Source organism: Alnus glutinosa, chromosome 6 (assembly GCF_958979055.1).
Source record: "Alnus glutinosa chromosome 6, dhAlnGlut1.1, whole genome shotgun sequence".
Classification (NCBI taxonomy): Eukaryota; Viridiplantae; Streptophyta; class Magnoliopsida; order Fagales; family Betulaceae; genus Alnus; species Alnus glutinosa.
The window spans coordinates 22,813,757-22,834,191 of NC_084891.1; the positions used below are offsets into that span (position 1 = coordinate 22,813,757).

General features: G+C 38.8%; 2 protein-coding genes across 3 annotated transcripts; both read right to left on the reverse strand.

Annotated features, from left to right (window-relative positions):
- Nucleotides 1-426: 426 nt before the first annotated feature.
- Nucleotides 427-5,153, reverse strand: LOC133871152 (mediator of RNA polymerase II transcription subunit 31). The gene is made up of 6 exons (XM_062308530.1): nucleotides 4,966-5,153; nucleotides 4,316-4,413; nucleotides 2,141-2,237; nucleotides 1,900-1,978; nucleotides 826-1,103; nucleotides 427-682 (listed from the first exon to the last, which is right to left on the reverse strand). The coding sequence occupies exons 1-6, from the start codon at nucleotides 5,013-5,015 to the stop codon at nucleotides 670-672; spliced, it is 615 nt and encodes a 204-aa protein (XP_062164514.1). The 5' UTR covers nucleotides 5,016-5,153; the 3' UTR covers nucleotides 427-669.
- A 3,229-nt stretch (nucleotides 5,154-8,382) lies between these two features.
- On the reverse strand, nucleotides 8,383-20,435 carry LOC133870726 (polyadenylate-binding protein 1). Of its 2 annotated transcripts, XM_062307927.1 has the most exons (6): nucleotides 20,128-20,407; nucleotides 19,938-20,040; nucleotides 16,679-16,749; nucleotides 9,465-9,656; nucleotides 9,257-9,378; nucleotides 8,383-8,727 (listed from the first exon to the last, which is right to left on the reverse strand). In XM_062307927.1, the coding sequence occupies exons 1-6, from the start codon at nucleotides 20,257-20,259 to the stop codon at nucleotides 8,682-8,684; spliced, it is 666 nt and encodes a 221-aa protein (XP_062163911.1). In that variant the 5' UTR covers nucleotides 20,260-20,407; the 3' UTR covers nucleotides 8,383-8,681. The 2 variants fall into 2 exon arrangements, with proteins under 2 accessions (XP_062163911.1, XP_062163912.1); XM_062307928.1 differs by lacking the exons at nucleotides 8,383-8,727; nucleotides 9,257-9,378 and adding an exon at nucleotides 17,260-17,480 and having other exon boundaries at nucleotides 9,588-9,656; nucleotides 20,128-20,435.

Consider the following 20,435-nt stretch of genomic DNA (forward strand, 5'->3'; position numbering starts at 1 on the left):
TTTCATTGATATATATAGGAGGATACAAGAGAGTTTGAATTACAATACATGACTGTATCTCATTCCTATATAATAGGATTAGAATTCTTAGCTATCTTATCTCTTATCTATTTATCATAGAATTTGAATTCTAATATAACTAAATCTTATCTAGCTTAACACTAGAGTTTGAATAGAAGTTGATTTCTTAGGTAGTATCCTTAATACTCCGTATGAAAATTAAACTGACATCTGAGCTCCGGAAGTTCCCTCGAAGTCAAATGCTTGAAATTGTATGTATGAAGGTGTTGAATCTCAAAGAAAGATGGCATTAATTGGTTGGACTACTAAATTCTTGTTGTACCCAGAGCTTTGATACAGAACTCCTAAGGAGTTTGGGCAGTGTAATTCTGTGACACACAAAGAAAATGCTTGGACCAGAAAGACTTCCATGAAATACTCAGATCATCATTCAAAAAGCATTAGAATGATCTAGTAAACGAGCCGATTAAGAATCATCAAAATGCTATATCTGTTAATACAAAGGGGCAAATCGTAGTATGAACGTTTTTAATAGAGATTTTTGCATCAATTTCCTCCAGTTTTTCATGAAGCAGGAGGGCAAGAAAACGTTAACTATCTCAGCTGGTAGTTCCCCCTTCTCTTTCATCATATACAACAGAGTGCAAGTTATCCTTCTTTCCTGTAATAATCAACATATATTACATTATCAGAATATCGGTCTATCAGGGTCCTTTGGGCAATATATGTGCATTTGAACTGAAAAAATATAATGAATACATAATTTTATCAATGCCATACTGGACTAAAATTGAAGTTACGTACTTTCTTTTTCTTCGATCAACCCCACTACTCCGGATATCATTTTTAGCAAGAGCAGATCCATGGGGAATAGCATATTGCATAGGAGAAGGGACTGGAGCAGGAGGTGCTGTGACAGCCATTGTAGCTGGAACATGTTGCACAGGTTGTGCAGGCAGCTGAGGAGGAGCAGACACAGGGGGTGCAGCGACGGGTTCAGGAAGGGGTCTCGGTAAAATATGTTTCAACCGATTGTTCCTATAATTCTTCCAGAAGTAGAATTGCTGCCGATGCGCCAATTCCTGAGAAGTTCCAAGAAATTTCAACTGATTTTGATTCTATCCAAAAGGGTATGTCAAAAAGAGTTGTGTTACTCAAAAAAGGAAAGGGATAAACACAAAAGTCTCTCTTTCATGGACCATTAAGAGATTTTATTTTCCTCTTGTTCAGCTAACTACTAAACAGTCCAATTATGCCCCTCACCCTCCCAAAAACTATCCTAATAAAATGCCAAGTAATTGGTTAGCTCTATGTAGGTTTAAGATGCAAGAAGCAGAAATTTGAAACATCTATGAAGTAGCTCTTAATAGAACACTTGATTGAAAAAGAAAATGATAAATGATTTGATCCATCTTTATCCTTTTGTCGGGGATATGCTGACACGGATGGTTTAATTATAACTATGGTCTATGCTATAATAACAGTATAGAACATGTCTTTTTCTTTTTTGGACAGTCTTGCATCATTTATGATTTTAGAAATTATAGGATTTATTAACATGCTATAATAATACAGACAGATTAAAATATTACTAAAAAGGATTCAATTCATTATTGGCTCTTTATCAGACTCCAATTAAAATCAAACCTTTCAACAGAATTGCAGCATTATGAAGTGGAAATGTTAACTGGAAGGTTCAAACTCCAAGGGGACCTTGAAATACTTTCTCAAGAAATTTAAAAAGAAATGAAGATAACATGCAACTTTTGAGAGGATTATGTTCCTGATCTCATATATATATAAAGCATCAAGGAAATTTCAAAGGAGAAATTAAATTATTTCCCTTGAGAAGAGAAATGTAAAGATAACAATCTTAACCTTGTTGCCAGGATGTGCCATTGCATTGCGGAAGTTAGCATTTTGGAGAAGTTCAAGAAAAAATAAGCAATGAGGATACCTGCATTATGTCAGGAATTGAAATGTAGATCAACAAAATAAATTATAAAATTTGGCAGACCACTCAATCATTAAGAAAAGCTAAACTGAATTCCCCCACCCCACCAAACAGAAGGCAAAGCCAGAAGTTCTAGGGTGGGATGATACAGAGAGATTAGCTTACATTATAAATTTGACGTACTCAGGCTGTTGCCAGTATTGAAGGTAATTCAGGTAGCCAATGAAAGCTTCATCTTCAAAATAGCGATTCTGGGCCAAATCTGCATTACAGATAGTTAATCATTAGGGAGAAAACACACACAAACACACCAACAGTAGACACTGGCATTAACACCTTACATCTCTAGACACTTAAAAGAAAATTAAAGAACTGAAAGAAAAATATATCTTAACTGTTGAAAATATGGTGCATTAACACTACCTAGCATGTTCTTGTGTGTGTGAATATACTCTTTGCAGCCTAGAAAAATAGAATTTGCGACTTTTAGTTTGTATTTCACAATATTGACTAATTTGGGGAAGCTGCCATAACTTCTAAGTGAAGTGTAAAAAACACTTTTCTTCTCTTCAATAACCCAATCTTTCCCATGACAATACCACTTGCAACCTCTCGGACACACTCAAAATATTACCCAGCCTGTTTATTCAGAAATGTTGCACAAAAGAGAACAAAAGAAAATTGTTTATAGGTGACATCTAAAAGGGCTGGGTTGGGGCTATCGGCTCAATTCATATCATGATATCATCAACCAAGAAAAATATAGAGAAAAGAAGAAAATATGTTTTAGGCATCCTAATGAACCTAAAAGACCCATTTGAATTCCCAGCATCTATATGGGTAGTGCTGAACTACCCATATGCTAACATATTTGCCATAAAATAAATGCTTAGGCACCCAGTGCGCAATCACCTACGCTTGAGGTAAGTCAAGTCCGACCAATCATAGCCTAAGCAATCACCCCCATTCAAGATTTTGCAAATTAACAGAGGGCAGGAATAAGTCCGTGAATATTTCCAAATTTTTTTCCCTTATAAATCATTCTCACAAACAAAACCAAGTCTAAATCCTTTTTTTTTTTATAAGTAAGCAAAAATTTATTAAAGAAAGCGTAAGGCGCCCCTAAGTACACAGGAAGTATACACAAGAACAACCAAAGCTAACCCGCAAAAACTCAACAAAACCCATAGAACCTAAACCCTAGAACCCAAAGAAGAACACCCAAAAACAACCCACAAAACCCACCAAGGCACACAACCCTACATCATGTGAGCCTTGCCTTTCCTACGCCTAGAGTAAGCTATAACGTTGCTATAATTTATGGAACTTTACAAATTCAGAAGCTCCCTTTTGCCTTTGGACTTCTAGTGCGTTATCATTTTGTCTTGCTGAAATTCTTCTTCCATGGCATCCCGAATTGCCAAGGCCTCCTTCCCAAAATCACCATCCACCACCCAATCCAAGGGCAATTCATCCCAAAAATCAACGTCCTCCTCCCAAACCACAATCTCCCCGTTATGATCAAAACCGACAGGCCAATCCCAAGATTGGGAGAATCCATTTCCTTCAATGGATGGAGGAATGATACAACCTCTCGGAGGGGAAGAAGGTCCTACCACCCCGACATTGTTGACCTCCTAAGGCGAAACAGGAGTTACTGACACAGTCGAGCGAGGGTTGAGAAACCCCTTTCTTTTTAACAAAGCCGACAGACGTCTTCGAGACTACCAAGGAGTCTGCTAGTAACACATCATTCCACTTCACAGAATGCCCTTTCCCGAGTTCCTTAGCCCTCTTGTAAAAACTCTGAAAAGGCTTAGAAAGCTGCAACATGGGGAGAGCAGAGCGCAACTTCTCTCCCAACTCAATCACCCCACAGGGAGAAGGAGGAGCAAAACAGGGCTGAGAAGACCAAGTCTAATTCTTAGAGTGGTCAAATATGTATTGTAACACTAAATCGAAGCATCCTAGATGAATGTATGGAAATCACTTAACTGTACGAACCTAAGAATCTACCAACAATATCCCAGTCAGTAGTTCTCCTGTCAATTTGGATTTTCTTCAAACATCTAATGAGAAACCCAAATAATGATATAGAAGGCTTTCCCAACCTAGTTGCATTCACCATCACAAATGCTTCTTATAATTGACAAGAAGGAAACAAAAATCTTGTATCGATTATGATTCTGGTTCACCAGAATAACACCCTAACTGTAAGACCCCAAAATTCCTTTTCCCTGGCATTTCCAAAGTTCTACACAGGAAATGCTGTAGACGCAAATATTGCATAAGGCACTCAACACAAGCAAAGAGAAAGTTTTGACAATTCTTAAAACATACAGTGGATGTAGGTGGGATTAGCTAAACATTGAACAAATTCCAATTCAAGCAAAAACCGCTGCCTTCCATCATCTGGATCTTTATATACGCTCATTGGCCTGTTAAAGAAAGAAAGAAAAAGTCATTCAGCAAAGGAAAAGAAACATGAACTATTGCAGATTAGCAGTGATTAGGACAAAAATAAAACCAAGTTACCTAATTAACACAAAAACTAACTAATACCCATGAATTCCTTCAGAGGGCTCTCTTTTTGCTTGCTGATAAAACTTAGAAATAGAAAACCAAAAGAAAAGGCCAACATAATTTTGAGTGTCACATATTTGTATTATCTACCTCAGAACGCAAAACGGCCCATTACGCTAAACCCAACAAAACTATCAAGACTTGATTCAGCTGAGCTTTTCCTTGCTCAGTGATTCCCTAAAAACAAGCGAAAAAAAGTAAAAACAAAGACAAAGACTGAAATTCCTTTTTTTTTTTCTTTTTCTTTTTTTTTTCTTTCATTTCCTTGACTTTCTCAGCTACCAAACAGAGGGATTACAAACAGAGTTATAATGGGTGGGGGTGAACCTTAAAAGAAAAACTTAAAACAATATAATGAAAAAAAAAAAAAAAAAAAAAAAAAAAAAGAGAAAGAATTAGATGCTTACGAGGATGGATCACTGAGTTCATCATCTCCTTCTTCTGTAATAGAAGCCATTGAACCCTCCTCCAATACAAAACAATTTCAACAAACAAATTTATTTACACAAAATTTATAAAGAAAAAATGTGAGAGGAAGAGATCGCAAGCAATGCTGGAATTGCAAGGAGAGAGGAGCTTATTTCTTAAAAGCTTGACCTAAGTACGGTCAGGCCCAGACTCGGCCCATAATGGCATTTCCTAAATTTTGATCACACACACACACACAAAGATTGTTTATTGTAGATAAAGGCAAAACAGATAAAAGAAATTTTTTGGGGAGCTGAGGTGGGAGGAAAAAATAAATAAAAAAATAAAATTTATGAATTAAAATAAAGACTAGTTGTTGAAAAGGTATCGCTTAGCTCAAACAACGAAAATATTTATTTAGAAAAAAACAAAAAAATTAAGGATTGATTGACAATATTATATAATTTAATAGTGTAGATTTTATTTTGTTATATTTGATGATGTATATGGTGCCACGTTATTTAAAAATTTTAAATAATATAACAATATTTTCATTATATCACAAAATATACACTGTTAAATCTATAAAATTTAATTTGGACCGCATAATAATTTATCTTTGAAATAGAGAAGACGGGAAGCCTAACAAGAATTAGGTAACAATGGTTAGAGCACTAGTATTGAACCGATCAAATGCTTTTTTCAATCAAAATCCATAAAAAGCACCGCAATACATTCTCTATATCTACAATATTTTTTGGAGTTGCTATAGTGGTTAGACAAATGTGGCTAGCAACCGTAGCAAAGCCAAATAATTTTGCACAATTTTTTTTATTCTCTCTCTCTCTTCTCTTTGGCTGAGTCCCTCCTCATCTCGCATTTCTCTCTCTCATACGCAAGATGAGCACAATGGCGCAAGTGCAGTGGTAGTAAGTAGGGCTAGTAATTTTTTATACAACTCGTGAACACGATGTGAACCCAATATAAAATTAGCAAGTTATGATTTAGAAAAATAGAATTCAGATCAAACCAAATAGTCCATGTTGAGTTTTTCTATATTTATTTTCAGACCCAATTAGACACAATTAATAAACTAAACAATTTTGGGTCAACTTGCTTGATCCACAGGTGACTAGCATAGCCCATATAAAAATAAAACATTGACAAGATTAGGGGTGTGCAAAACCCCACCCCGTAGAACACTGGATTTTTTTATTTTTTATTTTTTATTTTTTATTTTATTTTTTATTTTTTTCAGTTTAGGGTCCAAAAATGATATACTCGTGCGGGGCGAGACGGGTTGCAGGTTTAGAGTTATGAAAAAACCGGGTCCTCGCCCCGCCCCGCCCTGTCTCGCATCAATGGGAACAATAAAAGTAAAAAAGAAAAAAGAAAAAAAAGAATAGAAAACCCTAGTCCCTAACTCCCTAAGTCCCCCACTTACCCAATTATCCAGCCCTAGCGCCGCATGCACACTACCCCTTTGGCCTTCACTTAAGTTTTTTTTCTTCCATCTTCGAGTTCGAGCGTCGCACTTCACTATTCTTTTCTTTGCATCTTCGCCTCTTCATCAACGTTCTTCAATATTCACCTCTCCATATTCTTCGGGTTTGCATTTGCAGGTATTATATGCTATTTCTATTTCCTGTACATTATATGTATAGTTTATATTGAATCTGTATCTGCATATATTGAATCTCCATATGAAGTTAGTCTTTTGATCTACTGCTTATAGCATATTGTGTGTATACCCGCCCCGTCTCGCCCCGCGAAACCCGCAATCCCCACCCCGCACGAATTGCCTCTTTTTTGTGCGATTTACGGGTTGAAAATCGTCAACCAGCAGGGGTGCGGGGCGGGGGGGAAAATGGCGAAAATCCACCCTGCCCCGCCCCGTGCACATCCCTAGACAAGATAATATTTCCATTTATTCATCATTTTTTTTTTTTACCATAAAAAAATTTAAACCTTGAAGTCTCATCCTAATTGTAAATATATTACTTTGGTAGTGTAATTCATTTTCATATTCAATAATTGGGAATTATTGTACCAATATCTTTGTATAAAATGACATTTTCATGCCGAATAATTGAGAATTTTGTTAATAATACAGGTTATGCGGGTTGAGTTGGATCAACCCAACACAACATGTTTATAAAATGGGTTATTCAGGTATGATTGTGTCACCTACCTATTTAAATAGGTCGTGTCAGGGTGAAGTGGGTCGATGCCTTTAATTAAATGAATCAGGTTCACGTTGACTTATATAGTCTTATATTCGTGCCTTAACACAACACACGAATACAAATTGCCACTAGGTAAGCATGGCGGGATGGGTTTCTTTAAAGCCAGATATGAGTGGAAGCCTTGCAGCTTTAAAGTCCATAGCAAAAGCTGTAGAGAAATCTAAGAGAGAATATGATGAAGGGAAGGCCTCATTCCAATAGGGCTTCGAAAGATTGACCCTAGGAGGAGAACTCTTCCTTTGGATGAATATACCATAATTAGGGGTGTGGAAAACCCGCAATACCCGCATCGACCTGCAACACCTGCCCCACCCCGCAGAGGATTGGGTTTAAAATTTTTTTTTGCGGGTTAGGGTCTTAATTTGAGAAATATATGCGGGGCGGGTTTAGTGTTTTAAAAAAAACCAAATCCCCACCCCGCATTGACCCGCCCCGCACCAAGGAAAAAAAGAAGAGAAGAAAACCTAAATCTAATTAGCCCTAGCGCCCTTTGCCCTTCACTTTTCTTTTTTCCTTCACTGCGCCGCACACACTACACTACACAGTGCACGCACTTCGGCCCTCTCTGCGACGCTCTCTTTTCTTCACTCTTCAATTCTTCCCCTCTCTTCTTCCCTTCTTTCTGCCACACTCTTTTCTCTTCTTCAGTTCTTCCCCTCTCTTCTTTCCCCTGTTCTTTCTTTCTAGTTTTTTCCCCTCTCTTCTTTCCCCTGTTCTTTCTTTCTAGTTTTTTCCCCTCTTCTTCCCCTCACCAGACTCCTCTTTAGGTATTTGACTTATCCTCTAGTATGATACTCGTTTTTAAGAACTAGGGAAGGCATCTTCCTCGCGCAACTTGATAGTGACGACAACGAGAAAGCAGACGCCCATGAAAGTTATGGAACAAAGCAGCCAACCCTCACTTTTTTCTTCGTTTCTCTTTAAGCCCACCCCATCAAATCTACTCTGAATTTGCAAAACCCGCACCCGCAGAAACCGTCCCGCGCCTCCCCACGACCCTGCGGATACAGTGAGCAAATTTGCGGTTGCGGGTGAGATTTTCTATACTCGCATGGTTGCGGGGCGAGGGCAAAAATGGCAGAAATCCGCCCCGCCCCGTGCACACCCGTAACCATAATAATGAATTTCGGCAAGATTAATTTTTCCACAATTCACAATTAGAGTAAGAAATTCAAAGCAAATATGTGGTTAATTTGAATTTCTCAAATATCTGAGATCATCCAAACTGAACGGAAAATTACAAATCTGGCAGAGGAACTTATGGAGGCCTAAAGATAATTTTCACTACAATAAATATTTGCCCTTTTATCCCATCCCTTCCATAGATAGCAGGTAAATGCATGAAATGACAAATATACCACTACAAGATCAAATTTTGGAGGAAAAATCACATTAACCATGTCCATTATACAACATAAGGTAACGGTTTTCTCAAATCGCGGAACCCAGTAAAGCAATGGATTCGGCAATTAATATGGCCTGTACCGCATGGGTCGTCTGAACCTTGGAATCCTCCTGCACATTGGACAAATGAATAATCAGATCGAGCGATATCAAAGTTGGTGCAAGCGGAACGATGCAATGACAAAAATAAATAAATGACACACACACACACACACATATATATATATATATAGAGAGAGAGAGAGAGAGAGAGAGAGAGAGAGACTGCAATTTGAGGTGGCTGACAAAGTTTTCACAAGAAGATTCCATGTGTTAAAAAAGAAAAAAAGAAAAGAGGACCTAGATTCTTGGGATAAACATACTAATAGTCGAAAAAGATGGGAGGCTGAAATCATATCAAACCATTCAAAAAGAAAAGGGGGGGGGGGGGGGGGGGGGGGGGGGGGCACAGTCAGATAAAACTGTTAAAAAGAGAATTGGATGACCATATCTTAGCAATTAATCATATGCAACACAATTGCAAGCTAAAAGAAAGCAAAGTTAGCAGACTCCATTTGATTTCAGAGAAAATGTCAAGTTCCCAATAAAATATTTTTCTTTCGTTTCTAGCAATCAAACTGAGTAAAATTCTAGCGCTCACCCATAACCATATGAAGGATAGACAGGCATGAAAGGCCTTCGGGATGGAAAACCTAAATATGGGTTAGGTCGCCTTCCTCGATATTGTTTCATTCCAGGAATGTTTGTTCGCTTAGCAGAGACCTATAGAAAACCAAAAGCCGCCACTATAATTAAGCAAGTAAATTCACAACATAATTAACAGCAAAAATAAATAAATAAATAAAGACCTTCAATTGACGACCATGCAATTCAGATTCATTTAACAGGAGAGCATTCTGAATAGCATCAATTTCGACAAACTCAACATAAGCAAATCCTTTTGGTTGCCCAAACTTGTCGGTCAAAATCGTCACTCTGTTTACTGTTCCACAAGATTGAAAGTGCTGCTGGACTTCTTCAGGAGTACATGCATAGTCAACCTGAAATTGATAATATGACATCATAATTAATGTTCCCTAAGGTCTCATAATTGTCCAAGAGCATCACACATGAAGTATCATAAAATTCAGAAAGAATACTGGCTCACTTTCTAAAACATTTATTGGTCCAAACCAACCCTAAACAAATTTAACATGCACCAGATAAAGTATGCATGTAGAGAGTGTTGATGTAGGTGTTTTCAAAATGTGGATAGCTAAAATAGAAAAATATGATTCTTTATCTAACATTTCGATAAAGAACGTTGAGCCAAATGTGAATGCCCTAACCATCTCCACCTCCCAATCATGAACTGATCTGATAAAAGTGATATTCCATTGAAAGGCATTGTTAGAAAACATCATACGGTTTGCCACCAAGGCCTTCCTTAACGCAAGCAATACTAAACAGTAAACAACACTAGGAAAGCACCTCTCAAAAACCACTTTGGAACACCACCCTCCCCACATGTTGTCATTTTCAACTTTCACCACCGATCTCCAGCAAGCCTCCCTCTCCATCGTGTAGCGCCATAACCGTTTCCCCAAGAGAGCTTCGTTAAAGAAAAGTAGGTTTCTAACCCCCAAGCCACCTAAGGAAAATGGAGTACAACTTATTGGCCAACTAACTAGAAGGAATTTAAACTAATCGCCGACTATGCCCCACAAGAAATCCCTTGAAAGTTTCTCAATACAGTTAGCAACTCCAACACGGATGGGTAAAGGGGACAAAAATTAGGTAGGAAAATTGGACAGAGAGCTTTAATCAATGTGATCTTACCACCCTTTGACAAATAAAGCCACTTCCATCCTGCCAAACATCGTTCTATCTTTTTCGTAATACCATTCCAAATAGATTTTGCTTTAAATGAAGCTCCCAACGGTAGACCCAGATATTTCAAACGCAAAGAGGGCACCCTACAACTAAGGATACTTGCCAAACCTCCAACATCTTCCATGGCACCAACAGGGACCAACACTGATTTAGCTAGGATAATTTTCAACCTCAAGACAGCTTCTAAGCATAAGAAGAGACAACAAAAATGACAGAGATGATCAAGAATTGCCTCACAAAAAATAAGGTGATATCTGCAAAAAAAGAGAGGACAGGAGGAGCTCATCGTTATCCCTAACAACATTCTACTCAAGGCCTCCATGACAACAACAAAGAGCAACGGGGATAAAGGATCCCCTACATCAAGCAACAAGAGGTATTAAAAATGCTGGAGGGAGAACTGTTAATTAAAACAGAGAAGCGCACCATAGAGATACAACGAGCTATCCATTCACGCCATTTCCCCCCGAAGCCACATCTCAACAAATACAATAGGAAGTCCCAATTTACATGATTATAAGCCTTCTCTAGGTCCAATTTGCAGAGCACACCTAGAAACCCTGATCTAATTCTAATGTCAAGGCATTCATTTGCAATGAGAACCGAGTTTAAAATCTGTCTCCCCCTGATAATAGCATTGAGGCCTAGAAATGACCTACAATACCGATTTCAACCATTAGCTTGGACTTTCGAGATAATTTTATATACGCCACCCACAAGACTGATAGGACGAAAGTCCTTCATATCCATTGCCTCAACTTTCTTGGGGAAAAAGGCAAAAAAAAAAAATGGCATTGAGGCTCCTTTTAAACTTGCCTTGAGCATGAAATTCATGAATCTTCTTTAAGAACCTCCCAACAAGACTAAAAGAAGGCAAAGAAAAACCATCAGGGCCCAAGTCTTTATCGCCATTAAGAGTTTTCACCACCTAAATACCTCACTCTCCTCAAAGTCTCTTTCCAACAACATAGCCTCCTCAACACCAACAACATTAAAAGTAAGACCGTCTAGTTTAGGCCCCAACTAAATTGTTCTAAATAAAGCCAAGTGTAAACCTGCAAAATATGCTCACTTTACAAAATCTTATGAACCAAAGCCATCAACCACAAAGGAAACAATGGAGTTGTTCCTTCTATTCAAATTAGCTACTCGATGGAAAAACTTTGTATTCCTGTCTCCCTCCCTCAGCCAAAAGGCCTTCAATTTCTGTCTCCAAATCACTTCTTCCAAAAGAATGATACTCTCCATGTCACTAGAGATCTCAAACTTTCTAACCTTTTCCTTGTCAGATAACGATCTTTCTTCAGCAATAGCATCAAGATCTCAATTATAGGGGTGGGCAAAATATCCAATTACCGCCTACCGACTCTCCCGACTTATTTCGGTTCGGTAGTCGGTATAGATTTTTATTTCGAACGTCGGTTCGGTTCGATAGTCGGTATAGGTGACTTTTTTTTTTCTTTTTTCTTTTTTCGGCTAACATAACCAACTTTTAATTGACCGAACCAAACTAACACTTTGGATAGAATCGTTGTCGTTTCGTTTGATCATTGTCTTTTTAAATTAAATATCAAAATGACGTCGTTTCATTACCTGATTATTAACCGATTTTAACCGACTGCCTTTTAACCACCTTTACCGCTTTAACCAAAAAAATTGAAATTATAAGTTGTTAAAATGAAGTCGGTGAATTAACCGACTTGGTCGGTTAACCGAATCGAAAACCACATAAACGAATCGATACCCACCCCTAATCTCGAATTTCATCCAAGAGCATTTTTTGCTTCTCGACATTGCCAAATACCTCCTCATTCCATTTTTTCAAGTCAAGCTTCAAGGCTTTCATTTTGCGAGCCAAAACAAAACTACAGGAGCCTCGAAAACTATAGGACAACTACCACTATTTCACCTTATCCATGAATCCCTCAAATTTTTGCCACATTCTCAAACTTGAAATATCGTATGTTCCTAACAATATCACCACAAGCAATAAAGGAAAGTAATCCAATAAAACTCTAGAAGCCCCCTCTAAGAAACATTCGGAAACTAGGCTTCCAAGTCATATTAGAGAAGAAACCTGTCAATTTTGGACCACAACAGAGGATCACGGTTATTAGACCACGTGAAGTTACCGCCTACAAGAGGGATATTTATAAGGCTTGTTCAAAGATGAACTCGAAGAACTCCCCCATACCAGGGGACAAGCGGGATTCGCTAGATCTCTCACTTGGGAAGCAGATGATAATGAAATCACCCTCAATAAACCGCGAAACATTCCACCAACTAATCAACCCAACCAATTCATCTCAAAGTACTCTTCTATCACTGTCAACATTAGGACCATATACACTCGCGAAAGCCCACACAAAGTTGTCATCAACATTTCTAAAGGAGCAAGCCACATAATATGCCCCCACACACTACTCGGTTTTTTCCACTACCCTTATATCCCACATTACCATGATCCCTCCATAAGCCCCTATCATACCCAAATCACATGAAGACAGACCCATAAATTGCACACAACAGCCCTAGATACCAAAGCCCACGCAAAGTTGTCATCGACATTTCTAAAGGAGCAAGCCACAAAATATGCCCCAACACTCAATTTATTCCACCACCCTCATATCCCACATTTCCATGATCTCTCCAGAAGCCCCAATCGTACCCAAATAACAATGATTCACATGAAGATAACCCCATAACCTACACACAACAACCCTACATACCAATTCCTATTTAGTTTCCTATCAACAAACAATATCTTTTTTTTAAGTAATTTCAAATTCAATAAAAAAGAGCAGAGGGGCGCAACCCTAATACACGGGAAGTATACAAGAGTGCCCCTAAACGGGAGGAACAGCTAATAAATTTAGAAAGTCTACAAAAGTAGAAATACCTAGGTGGCAAAGATGGAGCGCTATCCAAAGATATAGCGTGTTAAGCACACGCTTCCTTAACACTACCATTACAGTCTCGACATCTTCAAAAAGCCTCGCATTCCGCTCCCGCCAAATGCTCCACAAAACATAATGAGGAACTAACCGCCAAACTTTTTTAGCTAGGCCATGCCCAAAAAACGCACCCCATGTAGTCAACAATTCCAGCACCATTTGTGGCATGACCCACTCAACTCCAAATAAAGAAAACATAAAGCTCCAAAGCTCACGGGCGGTGTCGCAATGAAGTAACAGATGGTCAATAGACTCCCCATTCTTTTTACACATACAACACCACTCAATATCCACAATATTCCTCTTTCGCAGATTGTCATGGGTCAATATTTTTCCTAAAGCTGCAGACCATACAAAGAACGCCACCCTTGTCGGAGCCTTAGCACACCATATATTCTTCCACAGGAATGATGGGCCTTCTTTCCTACTAAGAACTTCATAATATGACCTTACTTCAAAATAGCCCCTTGTAGAGAGGTTCCAAACTAACTTGTCACCCTCTCATTGTCGAATCGAAGTGGAGTACAACCGCTCGAAGAAGGAAAGCACCATCTCCATCTCCCAGTCCTAGAGTTGCCGCGTAAAGAGAACATTCCAATGGATATTTCCATTATGAACAGCCAAGTTATCCACCACCATTGCAGTTTTGTTCCTCACAATACTATATAGAACTGGATAACAGTGCTTCAAAGATCTCTCCCCACAACACCACCAATCATGCCAAAAACTGATATGTGACCTATCCCCCACCACAAACCAAATATAATTGCAAAACTTCTCCCATCCTTTCCTGATATATTTCCAAACCCCCACTCCATAGGAACCCAACACCTCAATAGAACACCACCCACCCTTTAGGCTCCCAAATTTGGCGTCAATCACCAAACGCCATGAAGCCTCTCTCTCCCTACCATATCTCCACAACCATTTACCCAGAAGAGTTTGATTAAACTGGGTGAGGTTGTGAACTCCCAACCCACCTGAATGCAAATATCAGCCTTCCATTCTCTAAAAAGGTTCATGATTCTCAACCTTTTATCCCTCTCATTTAACCCTCACACATTCCACGTCAAAATCTTAAGCTTCATAAAGAGCACGTTGGACCCCTTGCCTTAGCTTGCCTTTGCTAGACTAACCTCCCTTAGGATCATAATTAACATAACAAGCTAACCTCTTCAGTTCACAGTGCCTTCTGTTTACTAACTTTGGAGGACTATTTGAACTAGTCAGCCTATTCTGATCTCTTCTCACTCTAATGGCAGTGAGCAGCACCATCAAATCATCCACAAACCCCTCACAGGTTAGCCTCACAACACACCGATAACTTTTTATTTTCTAAACCACCCAATCTAAAGCCCTTGAAACAAACAAACTAGCTCTTCAAGTACAACAAGGGGATGAACATTCAAAGGCTCACCATCCCTAGAATCTTTCCTAAGATAAAGAACCAAATCCGAAGAAGGCATCTCGACCCCACTGCAATTGGCTAGGATTAACCCCGCATCACTACCTCCCAAAAGGGAAGTCCCAATGAACTCTTGCTCCTTTCCCATGCTTTCTCCCACAATCTTCCCAAAAGGAGGACAAAAGACCCCAGGATTTAAACCCGAAACCGCAACTCTCCTCCCATCTCTAAAATCTAATGACAACTCCACAACCTTTGGAAGGCCCATTAAATCCGTATCACCCAAAAAAGGAACGAATCGCATTGTGAACAGCGAAAAAGCCAAAAGGTGTGCCCAAATCCAAAGGCCCATCATCCTGCAAACTCAAACCCACAAATACGACACCTGAGTCGCCGGCAAAACAATCTAAGGTAGAAGCATGAGCTCCAGCAAACGATGGCGCCAGCGTGTGGGAGATCGAGGGTACCACCCTTGACGATGAACCACCAGCCGAGGACTTAGATAAGACTACCCCCCTCAAGAAATCTTTTGACTCCTCTTCTAGTCTCCGCCATGACGATCAACAACGATCGCGGTAGATGGCAGCAAGGCTCTCAAAGAAACAATGGGATTAATAGAAGAGAGCCATATCCACTCCCTCGTCTGAACCTGAAAGGGAACCCACCACGCTCGTTCTGACATTCCACTTGAGAGTGGAGTTGCGCCTCGACCGGCGTTGGCTTAAACCTCAGGAGACCTTAAACTAAATCAAGTCTAGCCCCTTAGCTCGCGTAGTTGGGCCACCAAATATAAGGATGATTTAAGCGCTCTTAAGCCCTTGGTCGAAATCGAAGGGGCCCTCCTCCTAAAGCAAAGGCCTTCGATTCCCAAGGAACATTGGGCTAGCAAGAACTTGAGCACACTCTTGGGCAGAATTTGACTTAAAAACCTTGGGCTCAAAAACACGAGGGCCCGAAAGAAACTCCCCCAAGCCGGTGGGAGAAAAGAATGGGGCCTTCTAGTTTGGCTTGGGCTTCGGCTCAACAAATTTCTCCTTCATAAGGCCTAAATCCAACACAAGCCTAGTAGAAACCTAGCCCACCTCTAACCTATCCAAGCAACGCCCCACTTCCTTTTTAAGTAAAGGCAACAAATTCTTCAGAGATCGCAGGTCTAGGATATCACCCGAAACATCTTTAAGTACCTTAGCACTGACATAGCCAACTTGAAATCAGGGAAATCCTGAAATCTGGGACCCTCCCCTTGAACCAGCACCTCCACCGTGGCCACCAGCCACGCCACACTAACCTTACCCAAGAACACTGCTCGGGATATCCCTCCACTCCTTTTGACGAAACATAAAATTGAACCCACTAACAAGCCAGAACTGAGAAGACACCATTACCAGAACAACCAGCAAATATGTGTTTGCTCAACTAGATTATTCAGCTTCATCCAAAGCAAGCTAAAGTATTACCCAAGCAAAGGCCCACACCTTTACACCCAACATAAAATTGGGTGACTGGATACTAAATTTCTAATAGAAATATCAATTAATAAAATTAAGCAACATTTACTAAAATAAACTAGTCTATGCACATGAATGCTTAATCAATTAATAATTAATTATTTTCTCATTCAAAAATTCCTTCCAACATGGTAGCAGCACCAAAAGAAAAATCCAATCATCTATTTAGATTGATATTTTCCCGAATAAAAAGTACCCTATATAAATATCCAATAAATGGAGAGAACAGAATGCAGAAATATATATGATATTATGACTCATGTATGATATAATGAGAGATAATAAATTGATAAGGGACAAGAAAGGGATTGTTAAAACCTCACATTACCAACATAAATGGATCGAGCATCCACTTCCTCCTTTTCAGCCAGAGTTGCAGAAGTGCCGGATGAATCTTCATAAATATTCAAAAAGAGCATATTAATTAACTAAATATTACAAAAATGCTTACTTAAAGAGTCAAATCTAGCCATAAAAATTAAATTCTGCACCAGACAACATACATGCCATATGTGGTTCAAAATGATTTTTAATCCGGCCGCCTACTATATAATTATATGAAAATCAACAAGGATGTACATCAATTCAAAGGTCTCTATTAAAATACCAGCAATTAAGTTCTTAAGATTACTGTTAGATTGGATGGCTGCATCTGATTGCTTTGCTTCGACTTCTCTAATTGACTACTAGGATTTACTGCATTTGGAGACTAGAATTGGTGTGTTAGTATTTTGATGTTTCTCTTGTGTACACCTAAGGTACTAGAGTTGCTCCCCTTTTTTGGGCTTATCAATGAACTACTACCTTGTCCAAAAAATGCAGCTATTATAGATCATATGGCACATCCTACACAAAATGAAAAGTCTCCAATTATCAATTAAAAATTAATACTGATGTTAAATACCTGGCCCAGAACAAGGATGATGATTTTACTTTCTTTTCCCCCCATTGATTCTTTAGAAATAAGCTTTTTTTTCTTTTTTTCTTTTCTTTTTTTCTTTTCTTTTTTTCTTTTTTTTTTTTTAGTAACTAATTGGCCCCAACGGGAGGGGGAGGGGAAGATTCGAAATAGTGACCTCCGCTTCATGATGCGTGGTTCCCAGCCGATTGAGCTATCCCTGGGGTCTTTAGAAATAAGCTTTAAGTATAAACAAGACTGAACTTATTCAAACATTATGAGTATATTTGATGTTCCATACAGAAATCAAAGGCTAAATTAGTTTCTAAATATCAATGAAATATATAAGATGATCATCCTAATATATGGCAAGAAAAGAAAAACAAATTCATAATCAAAACTTATGGTATGTTAGCAAATTATAATGAAATTTCAAGTTTCAATATTTCACTATCATTTATGCTCTTGGCTCTTACAATTTCGAAGGGCTCCTCAACTCGACAAAACTCTATAGAACATGATAATTTTTACATGCCCTTGATGCCTTGACTATTACATATCTCTTGGACCTTTTAAAAAAGACGTGAGCAATTTCAGAAGATGCCTGATTTAAAATCTAATAAAAGTTAGGTGCTTTACTTGGGAATAAAGAGCACACTATACAGGCCAGATTCATCAGATCTTGCAGTATAGGCAAGTAACTCCCAATGAAAAACTAGTGACTTCCTTTGATTACTAGCAGTTAACAACCATTATAAACCTCTCATTGAGAATATTGCAAGCAGAATACAGCCTTGGTCCTCCAAATATCTTTATTTGGCAGGGAGACTTCAACTTATATAATCTACTGTATATGGGATTCCAGCCTATTGGTCTAATAATTCTGCAGTTGCTTACAAGGTTTTTAATAGTTTTATCCTTTGCCGGAATTAATGACACTGCATTTTGGAGCCATTCCAAATTTAGAGCAAACATTACTTGAGAAATGTTGGAGGCCGCTAGGCACAGAGTTACACCGGTTGAATGTATTTCATATGTCATGGTTCCCAAGAGTTATACATAGACACAACTTTATTTCATAGTTAGCTATTCAGAAGAGATTACCTGGGAAAGACAAACAGATTCAACGAAGATTTTAAAGGGTACTCTCTTAGTATGTAGTGGAGAACTATTACTGAAATCCAATGATCTACCAACCGATAACTGAACTAGCTTGACTTAACTATCCCGAGTTCCCCCTACTTAAGAATCCTATCATTTTTTTTTTTTTGAATGCTCATTTGCAAGCATATATTTAAATCTATATGAAAAAGAATAAATCAACAGATTTGAATTCAGTCTTGTTGGTTCATGTGGAGTAAAAAAAAATTTGCAAGAGGATAGTTGTAAAGTTTGGTTTTAAAGTCAACTTGGAAAGCTCATGTTTATCTCCGGTGGCATAAAAGAAGCTCCAAAATTCATCAAATTCATATAGAGATGTTGCCAGTACTGGGAATTCCATAAAGCAGGATCCATTTCATGTAAGTGATAAATTTAATTAACAGGGCACACTCAAGTGCACGGGTATACAAGAGAAACACTTCAAAAATACAACAAAAAGAATTATTTCCTCAGATTACAAAGGTCTAAGCTACTAAAAGTTGTCAAACACTCAAACAGCAACATCAGCAACCACATAGCTCTTGGATAGCAAGATAAAATAACCTGTTTTTCGAAGCCCAACACTGAGGCTTTCAGCCTTATGCCAATCAAGAGTCGCAAACAAATTAGGCAACCCTTTTAGTGTAGAGTTGAGCCTTCATAGTAGTCGTTTGAACCTTAATAATTCTTATTTTGATCATACTATTAACAGGCTTTCATATTTAGAATATTATATCTAAGGGTCAGAATCAGTTCTTATTAGGATTTTATAATTTACCAAAGGCTTACAGCTTTTTCTTTGTTCACTCATGTAAGTGGTCTTTTCCATCTCTTTTACTCTCCTTTCCCAAGTTCCCTGAAGCTTTCTACCCCTTCGAAATGAAGCAGACCTGATCACCCATCTGACCATCACTTAAACCCACATTTTGTGAAGCTCATCAATCAAGCAATCCTAGCACCTGAGACTACACAATCAGCCTCTGTTAATTTATACAGCACCATTCAACACATCCCCGATTGATCTTTGATCATTTTAGTTGGGCCCCAAATCCATAGCCAAAGTCATTTCAAGCCATTTGACCGACCTATTAATTTCGAACCATCCTTAAGTCATTAGTCAACAAGACCCAGAAAAATCCTGCATCTAGTTTTCAACACTATCACCTTTAAAGCACTTTCACAAGCCCTTCCATACATAACCGACCACCTTCCTTCACAAGACATCCTCTAAACTTTGAATTCCTGCATCAAAGACCCTAGCCATAGTAGTTGTTGGTTCAAACTGCATATCTTATTTATCCTCAAAAAAACAAAAAAGAATCAGAACTAAAAAAGAGTAATTCTGCATATTCAAAGTCTTGTACGTAATATTCTCCTATGCCTGCTCCTGAGAAACCTAGTAAATCAAACAGTATGGCTTAGAGATTCCAATTTCTTTACTTTACCCACCTTTTCTCCACAAACAACCAGAACATAAAGCAGACAACAACACCATATATACTTTCATATTATATATCGATCGATCAAGAGAGAGAGAGAGAGACCTTGAACAGCGCCCATCTCCTTCTCGACCTTGGCCTGCATTTCGCGAAGAGCGCCGGCTTCTTCTTCGATTTCCTTAAGCCTTTTCTTCATGTCCTCCAACTCCTATCCAAAAAGAAAGCACCAAGCAAATCAAATTACTTATGTACACACCGACACACACACACGGATGTTGATTGAAGGGAAGGGAACCTTGGAGTTGGGGTCTTGAAGATCCTCATCTTCAACCCTAGAAGACATCTCCACGTCGGCGTCCATCTCACCCTCGTCGGGGATCTCTCCTCCGTAAACTTCGTGCTCTTGCTCTTCGTGTTGCTGCTCCATCTCTCTGTCTCACTCACTCTGGTCTTTTTACTCCTTGTTTGTCAGAGTGAGACCTCCACTCCAATCCTCCCTATTCCTTTGGCTATGAGCTTCGGATCGGGCGGTCCGTGGACAGACTGCACTTCTGGGGGAGAATCTACGATTAGGGTTTTTATGGATCGGCAGGGGTATTTTCG